This window comes from Vombatus ursinus, unplaced genomic scaffold (genome assembly GCF_900497805.2).
Source record: "Vombatus ursinus unplaced genomic scaffold, bare-nosed wombat genome assembly UNPS02009835.1, whole genome shotgun sequence".
In the NCBI taxonomy this organism is placed as follows: domain Eukaryota; kingdom Metazoa; phylum Chordata; class Mammalia; order Diprotodontia; family Vombatidae; genus Vombatus; species Vombatus ursinus.
The window spans coordinates 502,743-528,405 of NW_020949613.1; the positions used below are offsets into that span (position 1 = coordinate 502,743).

The 25,663-nt window shown below is 41.2% G+C and overlaps 1 protein-coding gene across 1 annotated transcript; it reads right to left on the minus strand.

Annotated features, from left to right (window-relative positions):
• Positions 1-6,716: 6,716 nt before the first annotated feature.
• Positions 6,717-25,178, minus strand: LOC114036481 (glutathione S-transferase-like). The gene is made up of 7 exons (XM_027852973.1): positions 25,095-25,178; positions 19,473-19,577; positions 17,327-17,378; positions 14,911-15,040; positions 14,043-14,184; positions 12,047-12,178; positions 6,717-7,505 (listed from the first exon to the last, which is right to left on the minus strand). The coding sequence occupies exons 2-7, from the start codon at positions 19,557-19,559 to the stop codon at positions 7,383-7,385; spliced, it is 666 nt and encodes a 221-aa protein (XP_027708774.1). The 5' UTR covers positions 19,560-19,577; positions 25,095-25,178; the 3' UTR covers positions 6,717-7,382.
• Between the last annotated feature and the right edge of the window lie 485 nt (positions 25,179-25,663).

Consider the following 25,663-nt stretch of genomic DNA (forward strand, 5'->3'; position numbering starts at 1 on the left):
TTGGTAGTGTTGTGTGCCATGTGTGCCCTGGGTGGCATATTTGACGCCTCTGGTCTACCGTATAAAATATAAACATTGGCATTCAAAGTCCTCTATATTCACATTCCACCTTTCCTATGCAGCTGGTCAAACTGAAATGACTTACTATCTTTTCCTCTTCTTATCCTTTTCTCTTTCCAACCTCCATTTGTTGAAGTCCCAAGTGAGAAGCCAACTTGTTCATCAAGTCTTTCCTGAATGTCCTCAGTGAAAAGGTGTTTTCTCTCTCTCTCTCTCTCTCTCTCTCTCTCTCTCTCTCTCTCTCTCTCTCTCTCTCTCTCCTTCTCTCTCTGTCTCTGTTCTTCTCTCTGTGTCTTTCTCTCTTTCTCTCTCTCCCTCCTCCTCTCCCTCTCTCTCTGTCTGTTTCTCTCTCTCCTCTCTCTCGTTGTCTCTTTCTCTCCCTCCTCTCTGTCTCTGCTTTCTCTCCCTCTCCTTCTCTCTCTGTTTCTGTCTCTGTCCTTCTCTCTCTTTCTCTCTCTCCCTCCTCTTCTCTCTCCTCTCTCTGTCTGTCTCTCTCTCTGTTTCTCTCTCTCCTTCTCTCTCGTTGTCTCTCTCTCTGTCCTTCTCTCTTTCTCTCTCTCCCTCCTCCTCTCTCTCCCTGTCTGTCTCTCCTTCTCTCTCTCTCTGTTTCTCTCTCCTTCTCTCTCTCATTGTCTCTCTCTCTCTCCCTCCTCTCTCTCTTTCTGTCTTTCTCTCCCTCTTCTCGCTCCCTCTCTCTCTCTCTTGTCTCTCTCTCTCCCTCATCGTCTCTCCCTCTTTCTCTCTCTCTCTCTTCAAATTTCTCATGACACCTTACCTGAACCACTTCTTTCCACTTACTTTAGGATCATAGATTTCAAACAATCTAATCCAAGTTGCTCATTTTACAAATGAGGAAACTGATGGTCAGGAAAGTTAAGTGACTTATCCAAGGTCACACAGCTAGTAAATGGCAGGAATGGGATTTGAACCCAGGTCTTCCTGACTCCAAGTCCATCACTTCATACTGCCTCTCTTACTCTCCCTCCCTCATATCATGGTTATTTGTGTACTTATCTTTTCCCCTCACTTAGATCATCAGAAGCCTGGTGTCTGTGCGGTAGCTATCTTTTTATCCCCAAGGCCCAGGACAGCTCACTTCACATAGGATGCCCATGGTAAATGTTTGTCAAACTGAATATACAAGGGAAGATAGTGGCCCTGGGACCTAAAGAGAGGAGAAGCCAATTCACCAGGATGGAAAATGCAATTCACCAGATTTAAGTTAATGGGGAAAACGTGAGCGGAACAGCCATAGGGACCATTCTTATGGGGTCACAGCCCTTTCTGGGGCCATAGATTTCCTCCCTTTCAGTTGCCTGCTAGCTCTATGGCACCTTCATGTGTTTATTAGATAGAACTACAATTTTAATTGTAATTTCCGTAATTGAGGCCCAGGGAGGAGAAGGAGGAGGAGGAGGAGGAAGAAGAGGAGGTTGAATAGAGCTTTACAATTTACAGAGATCTTCACATCCATTATTTTATATGGCTCCCATCCCCTTCTGTTGCGGTCTGAGAGGTTGAGACCCCTCAAAGACTGGAGCACAGGACGGGTCGTCTGGAATGAATTCACAGACTCAAGCATTCTTCAAGTCAAGGTGGCAAAGATTTATTGTTACGCTTTTCAGCGGGCAAGGATTCTTAAGGAACCTGTGAGAGACTGAGGATAGAGCTAGGGTTTATATGGAAAAAGGCATGGGAAAGGAATGCCAGGGACACTGATGAGGTCATCCAAAGGTGCAGGTGTCTTTGGGAGCTATGGATGGGAAAGTACAGGGAGTACACCGGGCAGGGAGGGAGATGACAGAGGATGGATCTTGGGAGTCTGGCAGGAGGAAGAGTCCTTGGGCCGGCCAAGGACAAAGCTCCTTGGGCTGGGCAAGGCACCCCTCTCCCTCTGTCTTGATGAGAGAATGCTCTGCAACAAGGGAAAGCCTTCTCACAAGACAGGAGCTTACTAAGGAATTGGGAGGCTTCCAGAGACATGGTCTGATGGCTGGGGCCTGAGCAGCCTAGCACTCTCTCACCCAGCTTTGTGTAGCTGCACCAGGGAGAGACATAAGAGTTCTACTGGGGCCAACGCATGAATAATTGCTAGGCACAGTGTCCTTGGGCTGGGGAGTGGTTGTCAGAGACAGTGTTTCTGAGACTAGGGAGAAATTGGGGTCCAAGTACAAGCTCAAGCACCCAAGAACCCCATCACTTCCTCCCTCCCTCCCCCCCTCCCCCCCGTAATCCCATGAGTTAGGTTGGTTAGGAATTATCAATACAGCAATGTCCTACCAGATATTTCATTGAAACATGGAAATGAAGCCAGATTCTTGAAGGCTATGCTAGTAGAACAGAAGTACTGGTGGCCTCTACCAAGCTGGAAATGCTTCCAGTAATGATCACAAAATCATAACTTCTACATCTGACTGAGTCCACACCATCTTATGATGGGGAACTGCCTCCTCTTATACAGCCCACCTTCTCTCTTTTATCCCAATCACTAAAATAGCTGAGATCCATATTACGATGAGATATAATTTTGCAGCAGAGATTTAGAACTTGAAAGGGACCTTATGAAGAATCCATACAGAACATAAACTCCTTGAGGGCAGGGACGATGTCACTTTTGTCACAGCTCTTTGAACAGGGTCTGGTACTTAATAAATGCTTAGTCAGTCAGTCAGTCAATAAGTATTTGTTAAGTGTCTACTCTGTAGGGGTTACAAAAGAAGGGAAAAGACAGTCCCTGCTCTCAAAGATCTCACAGTTTAATGGTGAAGACAACATGCAAGTAATTATGCACAAACAAGCTATAGACGGGATTGGAAATAACTAACCGAGGGAACACACTAGTATTAACAGGAATTGGGAAAGGTTTCCTGCAGAAGTTGGGGTTTTAGCTGGGATTTGAAAGAAGCTAGGAAGCAGAAATGAGGACATTCCCTTCATGGGGACAGCCAGTGAAAATGCCTGGAGTTGGGAGATAGAGTCCAATGTCACTAGTTCAAACAGTATAAGAGTTGTTGTGTAAGGTATAAGAAGACTGGGGGGGGCAGCTAGGTGGTGCTGAGTTCAAATGTGGCCTCAGACACTTGACACTTACTAGCTATGTGACCCTGGGCAAGTCACTTAACCCCAATTGCCCCACCAAAAAAAAAAAAAGGCAGGGGGGCTCAGGTTATGAAGAACTTTGAATACCAAACAGAATTTTCTATTTGCTCCAAGAGGACATATGGAGTCACTGCAGTTTACTGAGGAATGACATGGTCAGACCTGCACTTTAGGAAGATCACTCTGACAGCTGGGCAGAGGATGAATTGGAGTTGGGAGAGACCTGTCCTGAAATGCCTGTGTCATTCTTTTTTTTTGGTTTTTTTTGTTGTTGTTGTTGTTTTTTAGGCAGTTGGGGTTAAGTGACTTGCCCAGGGTCACACAATTAGTAAGTGTCAAGTGTTTGGTCTGAGACCAGATTTGAACCATGTCATTCTTCTATACCTGTTTGTATCTCTGATTTTGGTTTAGCTTAAAGAATAATTTGTGGAAATGAGAACAATTTCTAACGTTATGGCAAAGATGCTAGAAATCACAAGGCCACCTATGAATATTAACTTAACTGTTGGTACCCCAAAGTGAGACTTTTATCCAATGACCAACAAGCTGACAGATGTATTCATGAAAGAACTGAACCACATCAACATTCTCACAATAAAGGAAACTAGAAGAAAGTTGCAACTAAACGAAAAGATGGCTCAAGAGGAGAAATTTAAAAAAAAAGGTTAAAAATCTTGAACCTAAGCAGAGGAACCAAAAGGACAGATATCAATAACAGAAGGGAATGTGGTTTCCAGATCAGCTAAACAAGCCCAGATATCTGTGATTAAATATTTCAAGATAAAGAAAAATGAATTGGAGCCAAAGAAGCAGGGGACCCTGTGGATTCCTAAGAGAGCACAAAACCAAAGCAGAAAGATTCTGAGAATCAAATTGATTTTATTTTGTAATTGATTCTATTCTGTACCAACCTTTTGTGTGAGTGTTTACACCAGTTTCTTTATCTCCGAGTTAAGTTCAGAAGTCCAGAAGTCCAGAAGTCCAGAAGTCCAGAAGTTTAGTCTTTCTGTAATTCATTGTTTTATCTTTTTGTCAAGGAAACCTATCATCTCTGTACCACTAGCTATTCTTGCAAAGATGCGAGTGGACACAACCAATCAGCTTTTCCTAGCAACAAGGACAAAAATCTCATCCCTCCCACCAATAGAAACCACATGACTTAATCATATGTCCTGCCTGCGTGTTGTTCTATTTTTATCTACTTTCCCTAAAATATAAGAAGTCTTGAAAAACCCCACTTTGGGGTCTTTTGGCTTGCTGAGGAGCTTAAGACCCCTTTTATTGGTAACTGCTAGCCTTATCAATAAATTGAATGTGCTTGGAGCTTTATTGCCTCAGTTTAACTTAATTTCAGTCACTACAATCTGAAGTATTTTAAAAGAGAAATAAGAATTGTGAAAGAAGAATTTATGGCCTGCTCAGCCTAAATAATCAACAGAATAGCGTGTAAGCTCAATTATGAATACTAGGGAAGAAAATATTGGAAGATCAAGAACTGTATTGCCTCATAAGTCAAGAAAAAGCATTGGAGACAAAAAAAATATTCAGATAGGTTGGCATAAAACCCAATAAACTCTTTCATCCTTAAGGCATTTATAATTGAAATTAAGACAACAAATAGATGAAAAGTTGACCTGATATGCCAATATTGCCTTCATGGCCATTGGAACAAATTGTTCTCATACACCCATTTCACCAGAGGAAGTCTTCATATACTTGGAGTAGACATTCCCCTAACTCACTGATGGCCTGGTTTAGCCATCACCCTTAACCTGGTTTAGCCTGTCTGCCCAGAAGGTTTTAGTGGGGTTTTGCCTTTTCGAGTGCCACAGCTTCTTGGAGCCACAGGTGAGAGCTGGGTGACAGGTGGACAACAAAGGTCGATGAGCAGCCCTGAAAAGGCCTCAGCAAGCCGTCACACTAAAGGTACTAGTCCTCTTGAACACCCCATATACCCCATAGGCAATTTAAGTAATTCATTAATTCTTTTCTTTACTGAACAGCAAGAACCTAGAAGAATCAAAATTACAGGTAGAATGGAAGAACCATAGGTTCATAGATCCAAAAGCTGGGAAGGATCTTAGGGGTCATCCAGTCCAACCCTTTTATTTTACAGGTGAGGAAACTGAGGTTTGGAGAGGTTAAGAGACTAGAGGATTTATCAAAGGATGTGGACAAGAATCACAGAATGAAAGGCATGAATCTCTTGGGTTCTGCATCTTTGCATCTATACTTGGGAAATCCTGTTATCTACAGGAGTATTAAAGTTCACTGTTACAAGAAATCTAGGTGATTCTGCATTCCCCAAAATGTTTTCTATTCATTTTTTTTTTCCCTTAGGCAATTGGGGTTAAGTGACTTGCCTAGGTTCACACAGCTAATAAGTGTCAAGTGTTTGGTCTGAGGCCAGATTTGAACTCAGGTCCTCCTGACTTCAGGGCCAGTGCTCTATCCACTGCACCACCTAGCTGCCCCCTCTATTCATTCTTAATAAAGGCCTAAAGCAGTGATTCCCCCCCCTTTTTTTTAAAGGCAATCTGGGTAAATGATTTGCCCAGAGTCACACAGCTAGTAAGTATCTGAGGCTGGATTTGAACTCAAGTCTTCCTGATTTCAGGATCAAGGCTCATCTGTGCCACCTAACCACCCCAAAAGCAGTGATTCTCAAAGTATGGTCCAAAGACCCTTGGGGGTCTCCAAGCCTTTCAGGGGGAGCCTTGAAGTTAAAACTATTTTCATAATAATGCCAAGATGTTTTTTGCCTATTAAAATACTCTTCTCTTTTCCAACTACATATCTGTGTGAGGCCGGCTTTTCTTCATATACTTCAATCAAAATAACATATCACAACAGGAAGAATGCGGAAGCAGATATGAGAATCCAGCTGTCATATGAGCCATAACATTAAAGATATCTGAAAAAAATATGTAAAACAATGCCCCTCTGCTCACTGAATTTTTTGTTTCACAAACATAACTTTTTTATAAAACTGTTATTTACAATAACATGTAATAGATTTGTTATTTTTTAATGAATTAATCTTAGAATTTTATCAGTTTTAATTTCTGATGTGATAAATTCAAGCCTGGGCTCATTTTTTTCTCTGATTAGTTTTTGTTTTTGTTTTTCTTGTTCTGTTTTGTTTTTGACAGGAATCATGTTCCATGTCAACGAATGGTCTTTTGTTTTTTTGTAAATTTTAGCCCTGGGAGGTAGGTATGGTGGAAATCAACCATATCCTTACCCTGAAACACACATACTCAAACCTATATACAAAGTATCTTGATAAGAGGAAATTTCTTCAATGACTGTTATCTAGACCTTAGATAAACTTCGAGATGCTCAAAACTAGGGGGAAAAATTATCAGTATAGCATCAGGAAGAGATGGCATCATCATTCACATGTTCCCAAACCTTACCCTTCATCCCAACAGTAATGCTACCTTCTGAAGGACTTTGTCAAAGAACATTCAGTCTATCCAGACTAAACCAATAAACACAGACTAGCTGTCCATTTTCAGTTCGAAAGGCAAAAATTTAAACATAAACCACACATCTCTAAAGAGAAAGCCTTTATTTGGTGCCTATTTCATTTGTTGTCACAGCGCAGGAAATTGGGACTCAGGTCAGGAGCATTAAGTAACATTGTACTATTTATTAGAACTTCAAATGCTATGTTTAGCACAAAAAGCATGGTACAAAATTCAGCAAGTACTCAATGTCTTAGGTGCTGGGGCAGTTTAGGTAAGGCCTCCTCCCAAGGTCACTCTAGAAGGTGAAGAGGCATATAGCTGGTGGCGGTCTCCCTCAGGTCAGGGAACAGATGGGGAGGATTAGGCTCAGGACATGTATATCCTGAAGCTTAGAGAGTGAACCAGAGGAACCAGGGAGGGTTTAGAGTAAGATAAAGTGGAGAAACCCAGAAAGCCAAGAAATCAAGAGATCACTGCTTGAATTGTAGACCTCAAAGTCAAGTGTTTAGAAAGGACCTTCTAATCCTTTGATTACTGGGAGAAGAAGAGATTTAGAATGGAGATAGTGCCCTTCCCTTGCCTCCTATGCCATTCCTGGTTTTGTTAGGCACCTCTGAAATGCTATGGGCTGCAGCTATATCTAGAGAAGGCTCATAGAGCACTGGCATGATTGGAGTCTGACATTAAGGGTCCTAGAATCACAGAGTAATCACACACAGAATCTCTCTCTCCGTGGGCGAGTTTGCTGTTTTATCCCTGGAAGATCTTCATAATATTTTCCGCACTTTTAGCATCAGGAGCAGACTTTCTCTTGCTGCCAGGGGCCAGAAATTTCTTAATTGTTGGGATATTACTCATTCGAGTTTTAAATGCCTAGAGGAAAAAAGGTTGAAAGTAAGTTTATGCAAAAAAAAAAAAAACAAAAACAAAACCTCAAGACACAAAGTCAAAATGATAATGGCAATACCCCTCAAAATTCAGGGGTATCAGTATTGAAAGTGAAAATGGTCTTAATGAATAATCAAAACCTATGATTAACTGAGTGAACTAAAATCAGTTAAGTGACTTTCCCAAGATTACACAGCTAATAAATTGGGGAGCCAAGATTAAGGCTTGTAACTCAATCCCTCTAAATTCTAGAGCCTTTCCTCTATTCATTATTCCCTCTGGTAGTTACTTCTTATTTATCCTGTATACAGACTGCTTAGTATATATTTGTTTGCATGTTGTCTCCCCCATTAGACCATATGCTCTTAGAGGACAGGTTCTGTCTTTTGTCTCTTTTTGTATCCCTGGTGCTTAGCACAATGCCTGGCATATAGTGAGCACTTAATAAATATTTATTGATTGGCTGTAATTATCTATCTACAATAGCATACTGCTTACTCTCCTTGGTGCAACGTGAGTAAAATATATGAAAATGTCATTAAGTGTGAGGGATACAGTGCCATCTATGGTTAAAAACAAAATTAGCTTCTACAGGTTTTAATTCCATTTTGTTTTGTCTGACTCTGACTTTTGGCATAGAGAATTTTTACTAAGGTAACTGCCTCTATCAACAACACAGATTGGCAAGTACTGGGTAATTTATAATCTTGGACAGTTGCCTAAGGCACAGAGAGGTTAAATGAATTTGTCCAAGGCAACCCAGACAGTAGGTGTCAGACATAAAATTTGAACTCAGCCCCCCCCCCCCCCAACTCTATAGCTGGCTCTCTCTTAATGACTCCATTCTGCCAAAGGTAGAGAGTAAAGCCATTTCTTTCTGGCCATATAGATATGTACGCTTGTGGGGAAAAAACTCAGTACCTGTGGCACTGAGACTCTTCCCCCCCCCACGAACTACATAATTAGGAATGGCAAAAAAAAAAAAGTCACATTTTTACATCTAGTCAAACTTTAGTAATTCAAGACTAATTTGGAAAAGGGAAGACCACTAAGATCAAGGGAAAATCATTTAACCTCTCTGTGGCCCGAGTTACTATCTAAGGCAATGGCTTTTCAACTGTGGTCCAGGGACTCCTTAGGCTATCCAAGAGTCTCTTAGGGGGTCTGCAAAATCCAAACCTAATTTCTTGATAATACTAAAGACATTTTAATTTCTAATAAGGTAAATATCAATAGAAATAACCCATATACACAGAAGATCTTGTGGGGTGAAAGACCTTCAATCATTTTTATTTATTTATTTATTTATTTTTTTTAAGGCAATTGGGGTTAAGTGACTTACCCAGGGTCACACAGCTAGTAAGTGTCAAGTGTTTGGTCTGAGGCCAGATTTGAACTCAGGTCCGGTGCTCTATCCACTGCGCCACCTAGCTGCCCCCCTCAATCATTTTTAAGAGTATAAAGGGGTTCTGACATCAAAACATTTGAATATCGATGCTCTAAAGTTGTAGACAAGATCTACATTGCTGGAAAAACTTTCCACAATGGAATTCCCCTCACAATTCCTGAATTGTGTTTGTCCTTCATTCTCGAAGAGGATCAAATGACTTTGATTTGAGTGAGGGAGGGCTCTTCGAAGTCACCAGCCTCACTTTCTCCTCCAGAGCCATCTGGGTCTAGTGGCCAGATATTCATCAGGACTACTGGAGATGCCTCAGGATGTTGTGGCAGACACTGGCCCTTTTAAGCTAAAGTCTTTTTGGGTTCTCACTTTGAGTGAGGCAATGCCCATTCAGTAAACAGGCCTCTTTAAGAAGTGAGTCCAGGGATGGCCCCTTTAATTAAAAAAAAAACAAAAACAACCAAATCAAAGTGGGAGGGGAAGACCCTCGGGGTTGCTGGCCAAAAGAGAAACAGTTACTATTTACATTTACTCTGAGCCAGGAGGGCCCAAAAAATAACCATTAAGTCGTGCTTGGGCAGGGACCTCTTGTTGTCCAATCTATGAGCTCCAGAGTGAATTGGGTTTAAGGCTTGGTCTTTGAGAGAGAGATCTAATCAGTAAACCCCAAGTTAACTAGGCAGCTTTCAGTGATCAAAATTTACCTTCCTTTGGGCAGAACTCTCTCGGGAGGCGAGGGGAGGCGAGGGAAGGCGAGGGGAGGGGCTGAGTTGCCCAGCTGGGTTTCCACTCATGGTATCCATCTCCAGTCACCCAGGGGAATATCTGACCGTTGGACCCAAAGCTCTTGTGAGAAGTAAGAAACTATTATATTTCCATATAAGGAAATTGAGAGGAAAAGTAACTAAAGCTAAAATTGGGTGAAATTGGTTGTTTGATTAAAGAGGCTGGAAGTAGGACAAAAGTTAAGCTTTACCTAGAGTGAGCATGCTTGAAACTTACCTAGGGAAACATGTGGTGGGCAATTTGGGAAGTCTGTGACCTAAGCTGACTTCTACCTATGAAAGTCAGCTAGGAGGGACTTGTGGCTGGGAATAGGGAATTTAAAGTTTATTCTCTCTTCTGTAGGTTGGGTGTGCTCATCTTGAGTTCCACACCCGCTTCCTATGAGAATCAAAGGTTTCACTACTTCACTGTATCCTGAGTCTGTCTAATCAACTGTGCCTATTTAAAAGTGAGGCTAGTGACTTCCCACAGCCCTCCCTCGCTCAAATCAAAGTCAATCACAAGTCATGTCACCATCTCTCTGATGTCAGTGGTCAAAACACGGTCCTGAATGAAAAAGCACTAAAAACCTTATCTTTATTGTATAAGCACCTGATAAGCTATCTACCATTGTTTGCACATGGTATGATCATTATTTCTGAACTTTGCTAAAAGTAAACACAATCAACTATCCATGTGACCCAGGCCAAATTACATTATTATTACTCTTTGGAGTAGGGAAGACCAAAAAGCTGGAGGTGCTCATGCTTTGGGGATCATGTTTAGAGAGGGCTTGAGAGAGCAGTTATCAGAGTAGAGATTAGATGAGGAAAACACTTGGGTTAGATTTGGCACAATACCTATAATTTACAGCAATACCTTCTTATTTACAGGGAATAATGTGGAAGAACAGATTTGTTGTTGTTCAGTTGTGTCTGACTCTTCAAGAACCCATTTAGGGTTTTCTTGGCTAAAACACTGGAGTGGTTTGCCATTTCCAGATAGATCAAGAGAATTCTAGGATTAACTGGAAACTACATTTTTGTGAAAGAATTTGGCCCCAAGACTCTTGAGGGTGCAATTGGATCTGGCCAGGCATTGAGACAAAGAGACAAAGTGGGGAAAAGAATGGGGACCCAGCTATCTTTATGTGCTTAGAGAGGGAAGAATGCTGAAATGGTGAGTCAAGTTGAAGGGGACTTGCCATGAACCTTAACCCACTCTGTAGGTGGGCCAAGTAGCAAATAAAATTGAACCAGATGTTTACACTAAGAAGAGTCCAAGCTGCTGTCTCCTCACAAGGTCCATAACCACAGCAGGGGTGGGGTATGGGGGGTGGCCTGAGCTAGTCTGTACTTGGACGCCAGATTTTTAAATTTGAGGCTCTCTAGATTTAGAAAAAGAGAAACTCCCCAATATCTTAAGGACTGACTCTTTCCTGTTCTCTCCTATGCTTCAGCTTGTATAGAAGAAACTGATAAATTGATGTTTCAGGAATGTTCCCTTGGGTCAGCTTTCAATAAGGAAAGTTTGGTTGCATGGGGCAGCTTCGGAGAAAAGTAGAGATAAAGCCATTTTTAAGTACAAATAGTCCTACCACGTAAAAGAACTGGGTGTTGGGGATTCAGTTCTCAATCTTTCGCTATCCTTACTTCAATCTATACAATATATGTGTTTGTACATACACATAAATGCACATATATGTCTTTTACATATTTATTTTCTTTTCCTTTCTGTCTAGACTTGTAATTTCATCACGGTTGGGAACTCATAATATGGAAACTTCCTCATAAATCAGCATGTTAGAAAATTGCCTCAGAGCACCAAGAATCCATGACCAGGCTCTGCATGTGGTAGGAACTGAGCCCTGATCCTTCTGACTTCCTAGAATTGTAGATTTGAACATAGAAGAGACCTTGGAGTAAATGAAAGGTCATTTATCCCAACTTCTCATTTTATTTTATCTTTAAAGACTGGATCTCCCTATCTCATCCAGCCTGGGCCAATTTCCTGTTCCACTTTCTGTCCCACCCCACCCACCACATTAACTCCTAACTTAGTGTGAATCAACAGCCCATCTGCACTGCCCACCACAGGACTCCAGAACTCAAGAGATCCAACAGTCTCGGGGGCCACCACACTTTGACAACTCTCCATCTTCAGATGAGGAATCGGAAGCCCAGAGTGGCCAGGTGATTTATCCACAGTCACTTAGCTTAGTAAGAGGCAGAATCAGTTTTTTAATCCCTGTCCTCTTAATTACAATCTTACTGACTAGATTTAAAATTGAAAGCCAATGGATCATCAGATATTTAAGGAAGAAGTCTTTAGTCAATTTTCAAACTTCAGTTTTAATTACCTGGAGTGAAGGAAATCCAGACAGTGCATCAGGGATCGTCTCTTCCACCATTAAAATAGCTTCAATCAGTTGTACATCTGCCAAGCTCATCTGGTTCCCCACAAGAAAGTTTTGTCCATGAGTCTTTAAAACCTGAACGACATAAGCACAGGAGAATGTTGAGAATGTCTGTCACTTCACAGAGGAGTGATGGATCGACTAGGGCAGCGGCCATAGGAATGCATGAGACTGTCCAATGTCTAGCTAATGGAAAGTCAAGCAAGGAGTAAGAAGAGGGAATGAGAAGGAAAGCATGATTAACTATCAATTCCAATTCAAAATGAGGGTGTACCATTAAATTCCAGGCTTTTTCTCCTCTCAAATGTCCTGTGTTTAAAGGGATGTATCCATATATTATAAATCCACAGAATCATAGATTTAGAGCTAGTACAAACCCCTCATTTTGCAGATGAAGAAGGTGAGATGCATAGTAGTTAAGTGACTTACTCAAGGTCAAACAAGTAGTGATAGAGGCAAGATTTAAACCTAGATCCTCTGACTTTACCTAGTATTCCTTCCACACTAATCTTCTTTGCTCTGTGGGAAGAAAAAAATTTTTTTTGATAAACTGATTTCCAAAGAGGTAGCATTATATAGTGGAAGGACTTCAGGTGATTTGTATGGATCCCAGAGTGGTCAAGCAGTGCGATATCCATGACTATCCATTAACCAGGCTTAGGGTAGAAATTGTCCAAGATTTTCTGAGTCAGAGAAAATGAACTGATCCAACCCCCTTGTTTTATAGATGAGGAAACTGAGGCCCAGAGAGATTAAGTGACTTGATCAAAGAAACCCAGGTAATAGTGAATGAGGCAGGAGCATGCTGGTTTTGTTGTTGTTATTTTTTAGGCAACTGGGGTTAAGTGACTTGCCCAGGGTCACACAGCTATTTAGTGTCAAATGGCTAGTCTGAGGCCACATTTGAACTCAAGTCCTCCTGACTCCAGGGCAGGTGCTCTATCCCCTGTACCACCTAGCTGCCCCCAGAGCATGCTGGTTTTGTAATTGTGTTTCATCTTTCTTCTTCTTGTTCCTTTTGGACAAGATTCACAATTTCAGGGTGTTAGGGAGATCCTAGCAAAGAACTTCTCTTACCAATGACATTCTCTGTAACTAATGGTCTGCAGTTGTGTGGGGCAGTGGATATAGTGCCGGGATATAGTGTCAGGAAGACCTGAGTTCAAATCCAGCTTCAGACACCTAATGACTGTGTGACCTTGGGCAAGCCCTTCATTCTCTGTATATCCAAGATTCCTCATCTGTAAAATACAGATAAGAATAGCACCTACCTCCCAGGGTTGTTGTGAGGATCAAAATGAGATAATAATTATAAAGTACTTAGCACAGCGCCTGGCACATAACAAGGGCTATATAAATAAATGTTGTTGTTTTGTTGAGTCATGTCCAGCTCTTTGTGACCTTGTGGACCATACCACACCAGTACTATCTATGAGGTTTTCTTGGTAAAGATACTGGAGTGGTTTGCCATCTCCTCCTCCACTGGATTAAGGTAAACAGAGGTTAAGTGATTTGCCCAACATCACCCAGCTAGTAATTGTCTAAGGCTGGATTCAAACTCAGGATTTCCTGACTCCATGCCGAATGCTTTATCCACTGAGCTATCCAGACGCCTCCATGTAAATGTTAGCTAGAAGTAGTAATAATAGTAGCAGCAGCCTGGAGCACTGAGAGACTTTAAGTGACACATAAAGTCACAATGCCCACCTGCATTTGATTTGGACTAGAACCTGGGTCTTCCTGCCTCCATCCACTATGGTACACTATCATAAGTTCTCAGCCATCTAAAAGATGTTCTCCTGAGGTTAGTTTTATGAAAAAAAAAAAATGGAGCAGAGGAAAAATCATTTCAAGAACTGCCCTAGCTCCTGCTCCTCTCCTCTCTCTTTTTTTTTTCTAGTTTCATCATTCTAAGTGCATCAGCTCTTCTGTCATTTACCTTTTCATAAGCAGGGAAGTATCTGTTCTTGGTCTTGTTAGTGATTTCATCGAGTTTTTGCTTCTGCTGTTCTCCTTTTAGGAAAGGGTACATAAGGAGTAGCTCCATCAGATCCATGGTTCCCTCTGAGTACATGATAATCCTTAAAAAAAAAAAAGGAGTGTCTCAGTTAATGTTTCCTTTTCTTAGTTTCCCCAACTAAACATCTTTGAACCACAATAGCAGGGGTACCTGGAAGCCTGCTCTTTCACTAAAGCTAAATCCTTTCAAAGTAAAGGTGCTTTGTGGAGTCAAGGAATTCTTTAAAAAAAAAAAATCAATCCTGGGGAAGTTAGGTGGCACAGTGGATAGAGCTCCAGCCTTGGAGTCAGGAGGACCTGAATTCAAATTTGACCTCAGACACTTGACAATTACTAGCTGTGTGACTCTGGGCAAGTCACTTAACCCTGGTTGCCTCACCAAAAAAAAAAAAAATCCTCCTAAAAAGTCTTGTCACAAATCAGAGAAGGTAATTCATTCCTCATTCTCCCAGCCAGTCTTTGCTTCCTATCTCTAAAGGCTTTTCCCAACATGTGTTGGGAAATCCCACTACTGAGGAACTGGAGGGTGAAAAAAAGGAAGGCTGGGCTTCTTTGAACTGTAGACCTCTGTGTTAAATTCCTGAAAAAAAAAGTTCTTAAGAATCAAAAGGTATGCAGACAACTGAAGGCTAAAATGGTCCTAACGACGCGCCAGTCCTTTGCTCATTACTCAAAGCAATATCATACGGAAGAATGAAGAGTCTGTTTGTGTATGGCAACTGTATGGGACAGGGCCAGCTAACTACTTAGCCAAGTCAACCCCAAGCAAGCACAAAACCGTCACACACGTCGCTCTCTCCTTCAGGTCTTTCCCAAGTAGATTGTGTTTCTCAGCAATATAGTGGAGAATGGCTCTGCACTGAACCAGCTTCATCCCATCGATTTCGACCATTGGCACTTGTTGGAACAGCAGGGCAGCTGAAGACAGAAAGTATAGGCTTAGAAGTCAAAACTTTTGGCAACCTGCAACTCATATAAACCACAAGATTGTACTGTCAGATCCTGGAGCAGCAAACCAGCAAGAAAATTAAAAGAAGATATTGACATGATGGAAGGATAGAAGGCCTTGTGCATGGAACCAAGATACAAAAGGAGTGCTAGTCTCACCCACGGCCCTTTTAGTTTTTAAGGAGAGGAAGAGAGACACACTTTTATTCATAGCATTGATGAGTGGATGGGGAACTTAACAAAAACTGCTATGGATAGAGCCCTGAACCTGGATTTAAGAAGACCTGAATTCTAATCTGGCCTTGGACACTTATCAATTGTGTGAGTTGGGCAAGTCAGTCAAATTTCTATAGGCCTTAATTTCCCCATCTGTAAATGGGGGATGATAATAGCATCTACATACCAGGGTTGTTGTGAAAGAAGAATGAGACATTTGTAAAACACTTTGCAAACCTTAAAGGGCTATATAAATGATAGTTATTAATATTGATATTATTGCTAACTGGTTGGAATACTGGGTTAATGAAGCTAAAGCCACTGAATAATTTGACCCTTGGCTAATGTCCAGTGCCTGCCAACCAATGCGCTTCATTAAAATGCCACCTTCTACAGGAAGCCTTTCCTGATTCCCCTTCAGTCTGGTGCCTGTCCTCTACTGATCATCTCCAATTTGCCCCGTATATATCTTACATGTGCATAGTTGTTTGCATATTCTTGCTTCCATTAGACTGGGAGCAACTTAAGAGCAGAGATGCGTCTCTTGCCTTCCTTTGCATCCTCAGAACTTAGCTCCGTGTCTGGCACATATCATAGGAGGTGCTTCCTGGTCACAGATCGCCACTCTTACTATAGGCTGGCCATCTTGTAAAAGAGGAGTCAAATGCGGGTGGATAAATAAAAATCCATCATCCCAACTAGGTAAAACATGAAGAAGCCAAATATATACAAACATCTTACCAATGAGAGGTCAACTAAGGCAGCTTCATTTACAAAGGACACACAAAAGATCACAGAATATTAGACCTGGAAGGGACCTTCAGAGATGACCTTGTCCAGTATTTCTTTTCACAGAGCTGGAAACTAAGCCCTGGAGCAGTGAAGTAACATGTTGAAGGCCACACAGTGATTTAGTGGCAGAGTGAAGACCAGAATTCAGGTCTCCCAACTCCCAGACGAATGCTATATACCCTCCCATGTCTCATGCAGCACAGTATACTGGAATCTGTAGATTTTAGAGGTATTGGAATTAGTAGTAGAGACATCCTTGGTCCCTAGGGAAGAGGGAGGGGAAGGGACCTCTAGTGTTTGTAAAATTCTTCAGAAACATGCCCTAACAACCAAACAGGATTCCTGGTGATGAGTTATCAGTGCCCCCGTCTCTCCTCAAATTACATTGTATTGATCTGTTTGAATGTTGTATCTCCTTAAGGGTGAGAACTGGATTTTTATATTTGACTTGGTGTCTGTAGCACCAAGCAATAGTACCCGGTATACAGTAGGTGTTTAATGAATAAATTCATGTCAAATGAATAAATGCACACAGTCTCTTCAAGTTCACTAAAGTAGAAGACTGAGGCACTTTAGTAACTTTATGTCTGCTTGGTGTGTAACTTTGAGCTATGTTGTTGGTCAGTCATTTCCTACTCTTCATGACCCCATTGGAGATTTTCTTGGCAAAGATACTGGAGGGGTTTGCCATTTCCGTCTCCAATTCATTTTAGAGATGAGTAAACTGAGACAAACAGGGTTAAGTGACTTCTCCAGGGTCACACAGCCAAATTTGACTCAGGTTTTCTTGACTCCAGCCTCAGAACTCTATGCACTGTGCCACCTACCAGTCCCACTTTGAGCTATACCTTAGTGTTAATTTGTGTACTACATTGGGTGCAGACCAGATAGTCCACATTTATATTATCAGTCATCCTATAGTGTAGTTAAAGGTATTTTCCTTTTAAAAACTTGTTTTTCCCATTCTAATTATATTAGGACAGTGTTTTTGATGATTTCCTTCAGGTTAATAAAAACTAAAGGCAAGATCATAGAAGGGACCTTACAAGTCACCTGATCCAAACTCTCATTTTACACATGAAGACAGTGAGCCCCATAAAGGTTAAATGACTTGTCCAAAGTCACACAAGTAGTAAGTGGTAGGCAGAGCCAGAATTCAAACCAAGATGTTCTAATTCCAAAGACAATCATTGTTTCCACTGAATGATGATGCCTTCCAGAGTTTGCACTGCATTTTTTTATACTCACTTGCTCTTAACTTTTCTAATTGTTCTTTTGTTTCAAAAAATTGTTCTTCAAACTAAAATAAAAATAGAAATGCAAAATATTAGGAAATGTCATAGGCAGTTCAGAAGAGTGTGTGTTTACATATGTATATATTAATATGCGGGTGTGATTTATTTATATATGTGTTACATATTTGTTCGTATAAGTATGCATATTATCTCCCCTGATCAAATATTAGCTCTTTGAGGGTTTGGAACCTAGGTCAAGTTACACCTGTCTTTGCTGCCCCCCAGGCTAACGCAGTGTTTGATATGTCACAGGCCTTAATAAATGCTTGCTAATTATTTACTTGGCTGAACTGATCTTCTTGGTGAACCTGGGTGCGCGGATGACTGCAAACTTCAAGTCCCACTAAGCCAGAAAAGCTTTGTTTGCATGTTCAAAGACAAACTGGACTTTAGTCATCTGAAGACCCGCCTAGCTAACTTTTGAATGGCTCACCCCAGCACGGCTGGTCACCAAGTGAAGAATTATATATTTTTGTCATAGCAGCTCACAAAACCTGTTTGCTCTGCAAACTAACATAATACACAAGTAAGAGCTGGGGCTGTGATACCCCCCAGGGAAATCACTGATCTTTAAATAGGGATTATTCCATTTTCATAATGGCAATACAAATCTCTTTTTGTAGGACCTCTCCTACTTCATTTACAAATTTGCTGACTAGCTTTATTAATTATTCTATACTAGTTTTATTAATTATATGGAAGAGATACTAAAAGCCTATACCAGGACTAGGGGAAGGCAAGGTAGACAGTCACGGAGGAGAGCAACCCAACAGGTGAACACAATGGACAATTTTTAATATCACCTTCTTATAAATGTACATAATGTCAGAAAATTCTGCCCCCTGCAACATGTAGGTATTGGGTTGTTGTTTTTTTGTTTTGTTTTGCTTTTTGGCGAGGCAACCGGGATTAAATGAATTGCCCAGGGTCACACAGCTAGTATCAAGTGTCTGAAGCTGGATTAGAACTCAGGTCCTTCTGACTCCAAGGCCAGACTCTAGCCACTGTACCACGTAGCTACCTCCTAGGTATTGGTTTTTTGAGCAAAAAAAAAAAATACATGTTGGGGGCAGCTAGGTGGCGCAGTGGATAGAGCACTGGCCCTGGAGTCGGAGGACGGCAAGTTCAAATCCAGCCTCAGACCAAACACTTGACACTAGCTGTGTGACCCTGAGCCACTCAATCCCAATTGCCTAAAAAAAAAAAAAAAAAAATTGCATGTTAGTTACAGTGAAGGCTCAAAGCCTCAGCTTCACAGGGAGCCTGATTTTCTTTCCTTTTTTTTTTCAATCTAAAATTGTAAAAATTAAATAGTACTTATTTTCTCTCACTCCTACCTCCCCCTTCCATCAAGGGGGAAAAAAAGAAAAACAAGGGAAAAAGAAAAGAAAGTCCCTATAACAAATATTCATAGACAAGCAAAACAAGTTCCCACCTTTTTTTTTTTTTAAGGGCATTATGGTCTATTTATTTAAGAGATCTTTGATTTTAAACAAAGCCAGTGAAAATGTTCCCAAAAGCATCAACATATATTCATACTTCACCAAAATGTATGGGATTCAAATCCTTCTCACAGACCACAAATACCTTATCCTAGACCCTGTACTAAAAAGCTTTGGGAGTTGAGGAAAAAACTAATGTTCACTTTATTGAGAGCCACTGCTAAATGTTGATTCATTCCTTGTACATAGGAAGCTCTCTAAATACTGAACTAAATACTAAACTCTAAATACTAAATTTAGGGCCTTCAGCAAATCATTAACCATTCTGGGACTTAGTTTTCACATTTTTAAGAAGAGAGGATTGGATTAAATGACCCTCTAAGGTACCTTTCAGTCCAGACTGATGATCAAGTATCTCTAAGACTATAAAGAAAAAAGCAATTAGAAAGTAAGATTGTACTGGGGAAAAAAAAGTATATCAATATGCACAAGTCAACTTTTGGGGGAGACATCTCTTGGCTAGAAGAAGGGATTGAGTATAATAACTAGAGATGTTTAGGCCCCAGCTTGTTCTAAGATGTCGCAGAGCTTGAGAACAACAAAATCTCCTTGGAAAGTTCCCTACCACCTTTCCCCCTCACCCCCAATTAGACAAACCTCCACTCCAGCTGCTGCTAAGAGCCATCTAATGGATTCCATTCTGCCCCTTCCGTTAAAGTAGTGGAGGATAGGTTTATTTGCCATTGTGATGTTTCGAGTTTTCTGAAAAAGAAAAAAAATGTATATATACATATATGTGACACTTAGATGAGACTGGATTTCATGTTCCCAGTATAATCCCATGCATACAGTTGGCACTAGATTAAATATTTGAAATCTTGATCTGATTTGTGATCTGGTATGTGGCATTTATAGAAGATTGGTTCATTATAATCAACCAGCTGTGTTAGGGAGGGGTATGTCTGTAAAAGACACAGCACATGCAATGTTGGTAGAAAGACAGACACATATACGAAATAGAAAACTATACAAGGCAAACATCTAATTATCTGTAAAGATTGTGATACAAAAGGAAGAGCACTGCATTTGGAGGCAGAAGGACTACATATAAACCACTGTCCCCTGACTGTGTGGATTTGGGTAGGCAGGCCACTTTGGGTTTCCATTACCTCATCTATAAAATGAGGAAGCTAGGTTAGGTGTTGTCTAGGGCCCTTTCAGCCTTAAACACATGATCTTAATCCTGCTATTTTCTCCATTTAATAAAAAAAAACAAAAACCAGGCACCATAGAAGATAACAACAAAAACCAGAAAATATTTGCTTACATTGTGTCCCTCTATTATCTGGGTTTTTTAGGTCATTGCTTCCCAATGAAATCTCTTTTTAAAGTATAGTCCTGGGTGTACTTTAAAAAAAAATAAACAACCTTTAAAGAAGATGATAAGTATTCAGTCTTATCTAAGGAGAAGAGTAAGAAGAGGGGGACAAGGTTAATGATAGAAGAATAGTAGAAGGACATACACTGGGGAAAAGAGAAGTCAAGAGGGGAAAGAAGGAAGGAGAGAAAAAACAGACTAGGTGGCCTCTGAAAAGATTTAAGACTGAAGAAAAAATGATTTTAGAGCTAGAAAGGACTTAGCCCAATGCCTTTTTTTTTTTTTTAATCAGATAAGGAAATTGAGTCTGAGACATCCGGTCCATGACCACATCATAAGGTATTGAGTTAATTTAATTCACCAAATATTGACTAAGTACCTTGTCCTGCAAAGTATACTCTTAGGCAGTTAGAATACAAAGGTAATATAGTGAATAGAGAGTGTCTTGGAGTTAAAAAGGCCCAAGTTCAAATCCAGCCTCAGATAACAGCTATGTGATCCTGGGCAAGTCATTTAATCTCTGACTTAGTTTCCTCAGCTGATAACCTACCAACCAGGGTTGTTGTGAGGACCAAAGGAGATAATAATTATAAAGTGCCTGGCACATAGTAAGCTATGTAAATGTTAGCTATTGTTATTATCCTGGTCTACATCCTAATGAGACTGAAGTATACCCCCTTTCCATCATTATTCAAAAACCCATGACATTTATTTCTCACAACCTCTAATTCCAAATCAAGCCTGATAATAACTTCCCCATTTCATTTTTCAAAATTATTAATTCTGGCAGTTGCTCCCCCCCTTTCCCTGATATTTCCTCTTCCCCACTTAGCATTATTAAGTCCTTGAGAGGGACTTTATAATTCAATAACTTAAAATTAACCGAGCAGAGAGAGTCAAACAAGAGAATCTTCATCACTCACTCAATACCCCCACCAACTACAGATTGTTCCCTAATTCAAAACACCTAGGTAATGATCAACTCAGAGAGGCCCCATATCTCCAGAAGATACAGAATTCAGATACATTATAGGTTAATTAAGTTTCTGTGGACAACCCAGGCCACTCAGCCACTATTTCTAACACTGTTTCCAAGGGAAAATTTTTTTTTTATTAAAATTATACTTTTTTTTAAAGACGGGTACAGTCTGCCAGCACAGTATTTGATTGTCAGAACACCAATTACAAACCAAAGGATTTGTATTCACTTACAAAATACAATTCTTATGGAAAAATGAAAGGGTAGAAAGTTAACAAGTACTGGGGCTCAGTCTTAAACTCTCCCCCCCCCCAAAAAAGAGGGAATTGTGGGGAGGAAAGGTGAAGAGAGGGTATAAAAAAAGAAAAATTCATGTGCTCTTCGCACAAAAGTGGTTTTTAACTATAGATGAAAGAATATCTTCAATACTTTAAAAGATTGACAAATCTTTACCCTCCACCCCCCCAGATTAGTAGATAAGACTCCATGAAATGTGGGTGTCCCCTTATCTTTCTCACCACCAATCATTTGGTGGCCAGCTCTCTGGAGATGAACCTTAGAGCTCTGATAAGTTAGTGCTTGGGTTCCCCAGGTCAGCCAATCCTTCAGGGACATTATAGGTAATTATGTTTTAATGGGCTGGCCTGGCCTAGCCTGACCAACTAACCACTATGTCTAATACTTTCTATGGGGAAAGAATTTATGGATTAGAACCATTTTTATTTAAGGAAAAAAATAAGACAGGGGACAGCCCACTCACACAGTAACTGGTTATCAGAACACTCTGATTCTTTCGAATGGACATCTATCACTTCTGTCCAGGAGAAAAAGAGTTTTCAGAATTCAAAACATTCACTCCATCCTCTTACCAGGAGGGAAGATTAACAGTTATTTCCAATAGTTTATTTTTTATTTTTAACATATGTTTTTAAAACTTTGGGTTACAAATTTTCTCCCTTCCTCCCCACCCACCCTCATTGAAAAGGCAAGCATCTCCATATAGGTTATAGATGTGTAGTCACGCAAAACACTTCCAAGGTAGTTCAGTTGTGAAAAACTAAGTATATTTCCCTTCATCCTATCCTACCCCCCATTTATTCTATTCTCTCTTTTGGCCCTGTCCCTCCTCAGAAGTGTATGCTTTGGATTATCCCCTCCCCCAATCTGCCCTCCCCTCTATCAACCCCCTACTCTCTTGTCCCCTTCCCCCTTATTTTCCTGTAGGGTAAGATAGATTTCCATACCCCATTGTGTATGTTATTCCCTCCTTAAGCCAAATCCTATGAGAATAAGATTCACTCATTCCCTCTCCACCTTCCCCCATTTCCCCTCCACTGTAAAAGCCTTTTCTTGTCTGTTTCCCATTTTACTTCTCCCTTTCTCCTTCTCCCAGTATAATCCTCTCTCACCCCTTAATTTTGTTTTCCAGATATCACCCCTTCATCTTCAGCTCACCCTGTGCCCTCTATCTATCTATCTATACACATATAATTTTTTTCCCCTTCTACTACCTTAATATTGACAAAGGACTCATGAGTTACAAATATCATCTTTCCATGAGGGAATGTAAACAGTTCAACCTTAATAAATCTCTTACGATTTCTCTTTCCTGTTTACTTCTTCCATGTTTCACTTGAATCTTGTATTTGAAGGTCAAATTTTCTATTCAGCTCTGGTCTTTTCCACAGGAATGCTTGAAAGTCCCCTATTTCATTGAATGACCATTTTTTATCCTGAAGGATTATACTCAGTTTTGCAGGGTAGGTGATTCTTGCTTGTAGTCCTATCTCTTTTGCCCTCCGGAATATCATACTCCATGCCCTCCGGACCCTTAATATACAAGCTGCTAAATCTTGTGTTATCCTGATTGTGTTTCCACAATACTTGAATTGTTTCCTTCTGGTTGCTTGCAATATCTTCTCCTTGACCTGGGAATTCTGGAATTTGGCTACAACATTCCTAGGAGTTTTCCTTTGGGGATCTCTTTCAGGAGGTGATTGGTGGATTCTTTCAATTTCTATTTTGCCCTCTGGTTCTAAAATATCAGGGCAGTTTTCCTAGATAATTTCTTGGCTCTTCTTTTGATCATGGTTTTCAGATAGTCCAATAATTTTTAAGTTCTCTCTCCTGGATCTATTTTCCAGGTCAGTTGTTTTTCCAATGAGATATTTCACATTCTCTTCTATTTTTTCATTCCTTTGGATTTGTATTACAGTGCTTTGATTTCTCAAATTGTCACTAGCTTCCAATTCTCCATTCTAATTTTTAAGGAAGTATTTTCTTCAGTAGTCTTTTGGACTTCCTTTTCCATTTGGCCAATTTTACTTTTTAGGGCATTCTTCTCCTCATTAGCTTTTTGGACCTCTTTTGCCATTTGGGTTAGGCTATTTTTTAAGGTGTTATTTTCTTCAGTATTTTTTGGGGTCTCCTTTAGCATCACTCTCAGTTTTTCCTCTATTTCTGTTACTTGCTTCTCAAAATCCTTTTTGAGCTCTTCCATGGCCTGGGACCAATTCATATTTTTCTTGGAGGCTTTGGATGTAGGAGCTTTGACTTCGCTGTCTTCTTCTGGTTATATATTTTGATCTTCTTTGTCATGAAAGTAAGATAATATAGTGTGACTCTTTTTGCGCTGCTTGCTCATGATCTTGGCCAATTACTTGAGTTATAAACTCTTTCTTAAGGTAGGGGTCTGTTTCCAGTGTGGAGAATATACTGTCCTGAGCTTCAGGGGTTTTGTGCAGCTGTTTTCAGAGATACTTCTAGGGACCTGTAAATTTTCAGTACTTCCAAGGTGATATGATCAAGGGTGAGGTGTTTACTCCTTTCCTGGCCTGTGCTTGGTCTATGAGCACTCTTTTCTGTCTTGGAACTGTGAGGAGGTTTTCCTCTCCACAGCCACTACAAGCTCCACCACACCAGTGCTCCTCCTCGCCCCAAGACTGCCACCCAGAACTGTGACCCAGATTCAAGCAGGGGCAAAGCAAGAAATTCCTGCACCACAGCCACACCTCCAGGGCTGCACGGGGACTGGGGGGCTGGGACTAAGCTTCTCTCTCACCACAAGCACAGACCTTTCCTACTGACTTTCTAAGTTGTCTTTGGCATTTGTGGGTTGAGAAGTCTGGAAACCGCCACAGCTGCCTGTGTGCCCATGCTTCACTGCACTCCTCTCCCCGCCCGGCCCAATATACCTTTCTGATCAACCATCCAGGCTGTCTTTGGCCAGAAATTTGTTTCACTCTGTCTTTTTGTGGGTTCTTCTGCTTTGAAATTTGTTTAGAGCCACTTTTTATAGATATTTGGAGGGCTTTGGGGGAGAACTTAAGCAAGACACTGCTTTTACTCTGCCATCCTGGCTCCGCCCCATCTCCAATAGTTTCTTAAAGACTATTTCGGCAACTTCGGGTTTGGAACTGTTGTCCAGCCCTCTGGGTCAAGAAAGACCTTTCTCAAAAGAAAGTTACTTGTTTTCCTGGGCAGTTCAGGTAGGACTCCTTCCCAGAGAAAGGTCTGTCCCTGTGCAGCTCCACCAAGACAAATTTAAGAAGCAACCACTGCTATAACAGGACCTCGATTTTTCAAAGTACTTTAGAGGTACAGCCTTTTGAGCGCTTATCATCACACCTATTTTACAGATGAGGAAACCAAGACACCTTGAGATTAAGTGACTTGTCAAATGTCACAGTGGCAAAACTAGGACTAGAATCCCTGTTTCCCCACAACTGGCATAGAGTCCTAAACTGGGAGAGAGGAGGAGGTAAAGGTGGAGTGTGGGGAGGTGGGCTCCGCTGCAAAGCAGAGACCCTCTGGAGCTAGTATAGGGATGCGGGGACCCGGTTAGCAGCGAAAGCAGAGCCCAGGTAGCGAAGGGGCAGAGAGGGAGAGGCCCGGGAGCGCTATGACTTATGCACATTCTCACCGTCCGCAGCTGGGGAAGAGCGTCCTGCGAGCAGGTATCCAAGAAGAGCAGCTTCTGGACGAAAATTGGCTGGGGCGCACCGAGCTGGAGTCCTACTTATGCGAAGTGGGCGAGGACTTTGGAGCAAATCTACCAATGGTGACTCTGGTGCTTTGCATGCCCAGCCCAGCTGCAAGGTATCATGGGGAGGAGAAAAAAATCCCAAATTGCAAAACAATTCAACTATTATTACGTATCCGAAGAGGGCGCAAAAAACAGCGTTCTTTAGGAGGCGATGGAACTGTGCCCCTTCGGATTCTTGCGTTTACTTTGCGCGTGGTCACCCCACGTGTAAAGAAAACCTACTTGTCGGCTCTATATACTGAACGCCTCCAAGAAGCTGTTGGATGTGAGGGCGATCTGGCTGCGACATCTGTCACCCCATTGATCGCCAGGGTTGATTCGGCTGATCTGGCTGGCTAGGCGGGTGTCCCCTTCCTCCCTCACCGCTCCATGTGCGTCCCTCCCGAAGCTGCGCGCTCGGTCGAAGAGGACGACCTTCCCCGATAGAGGCGTACCGTTCTTCGGTC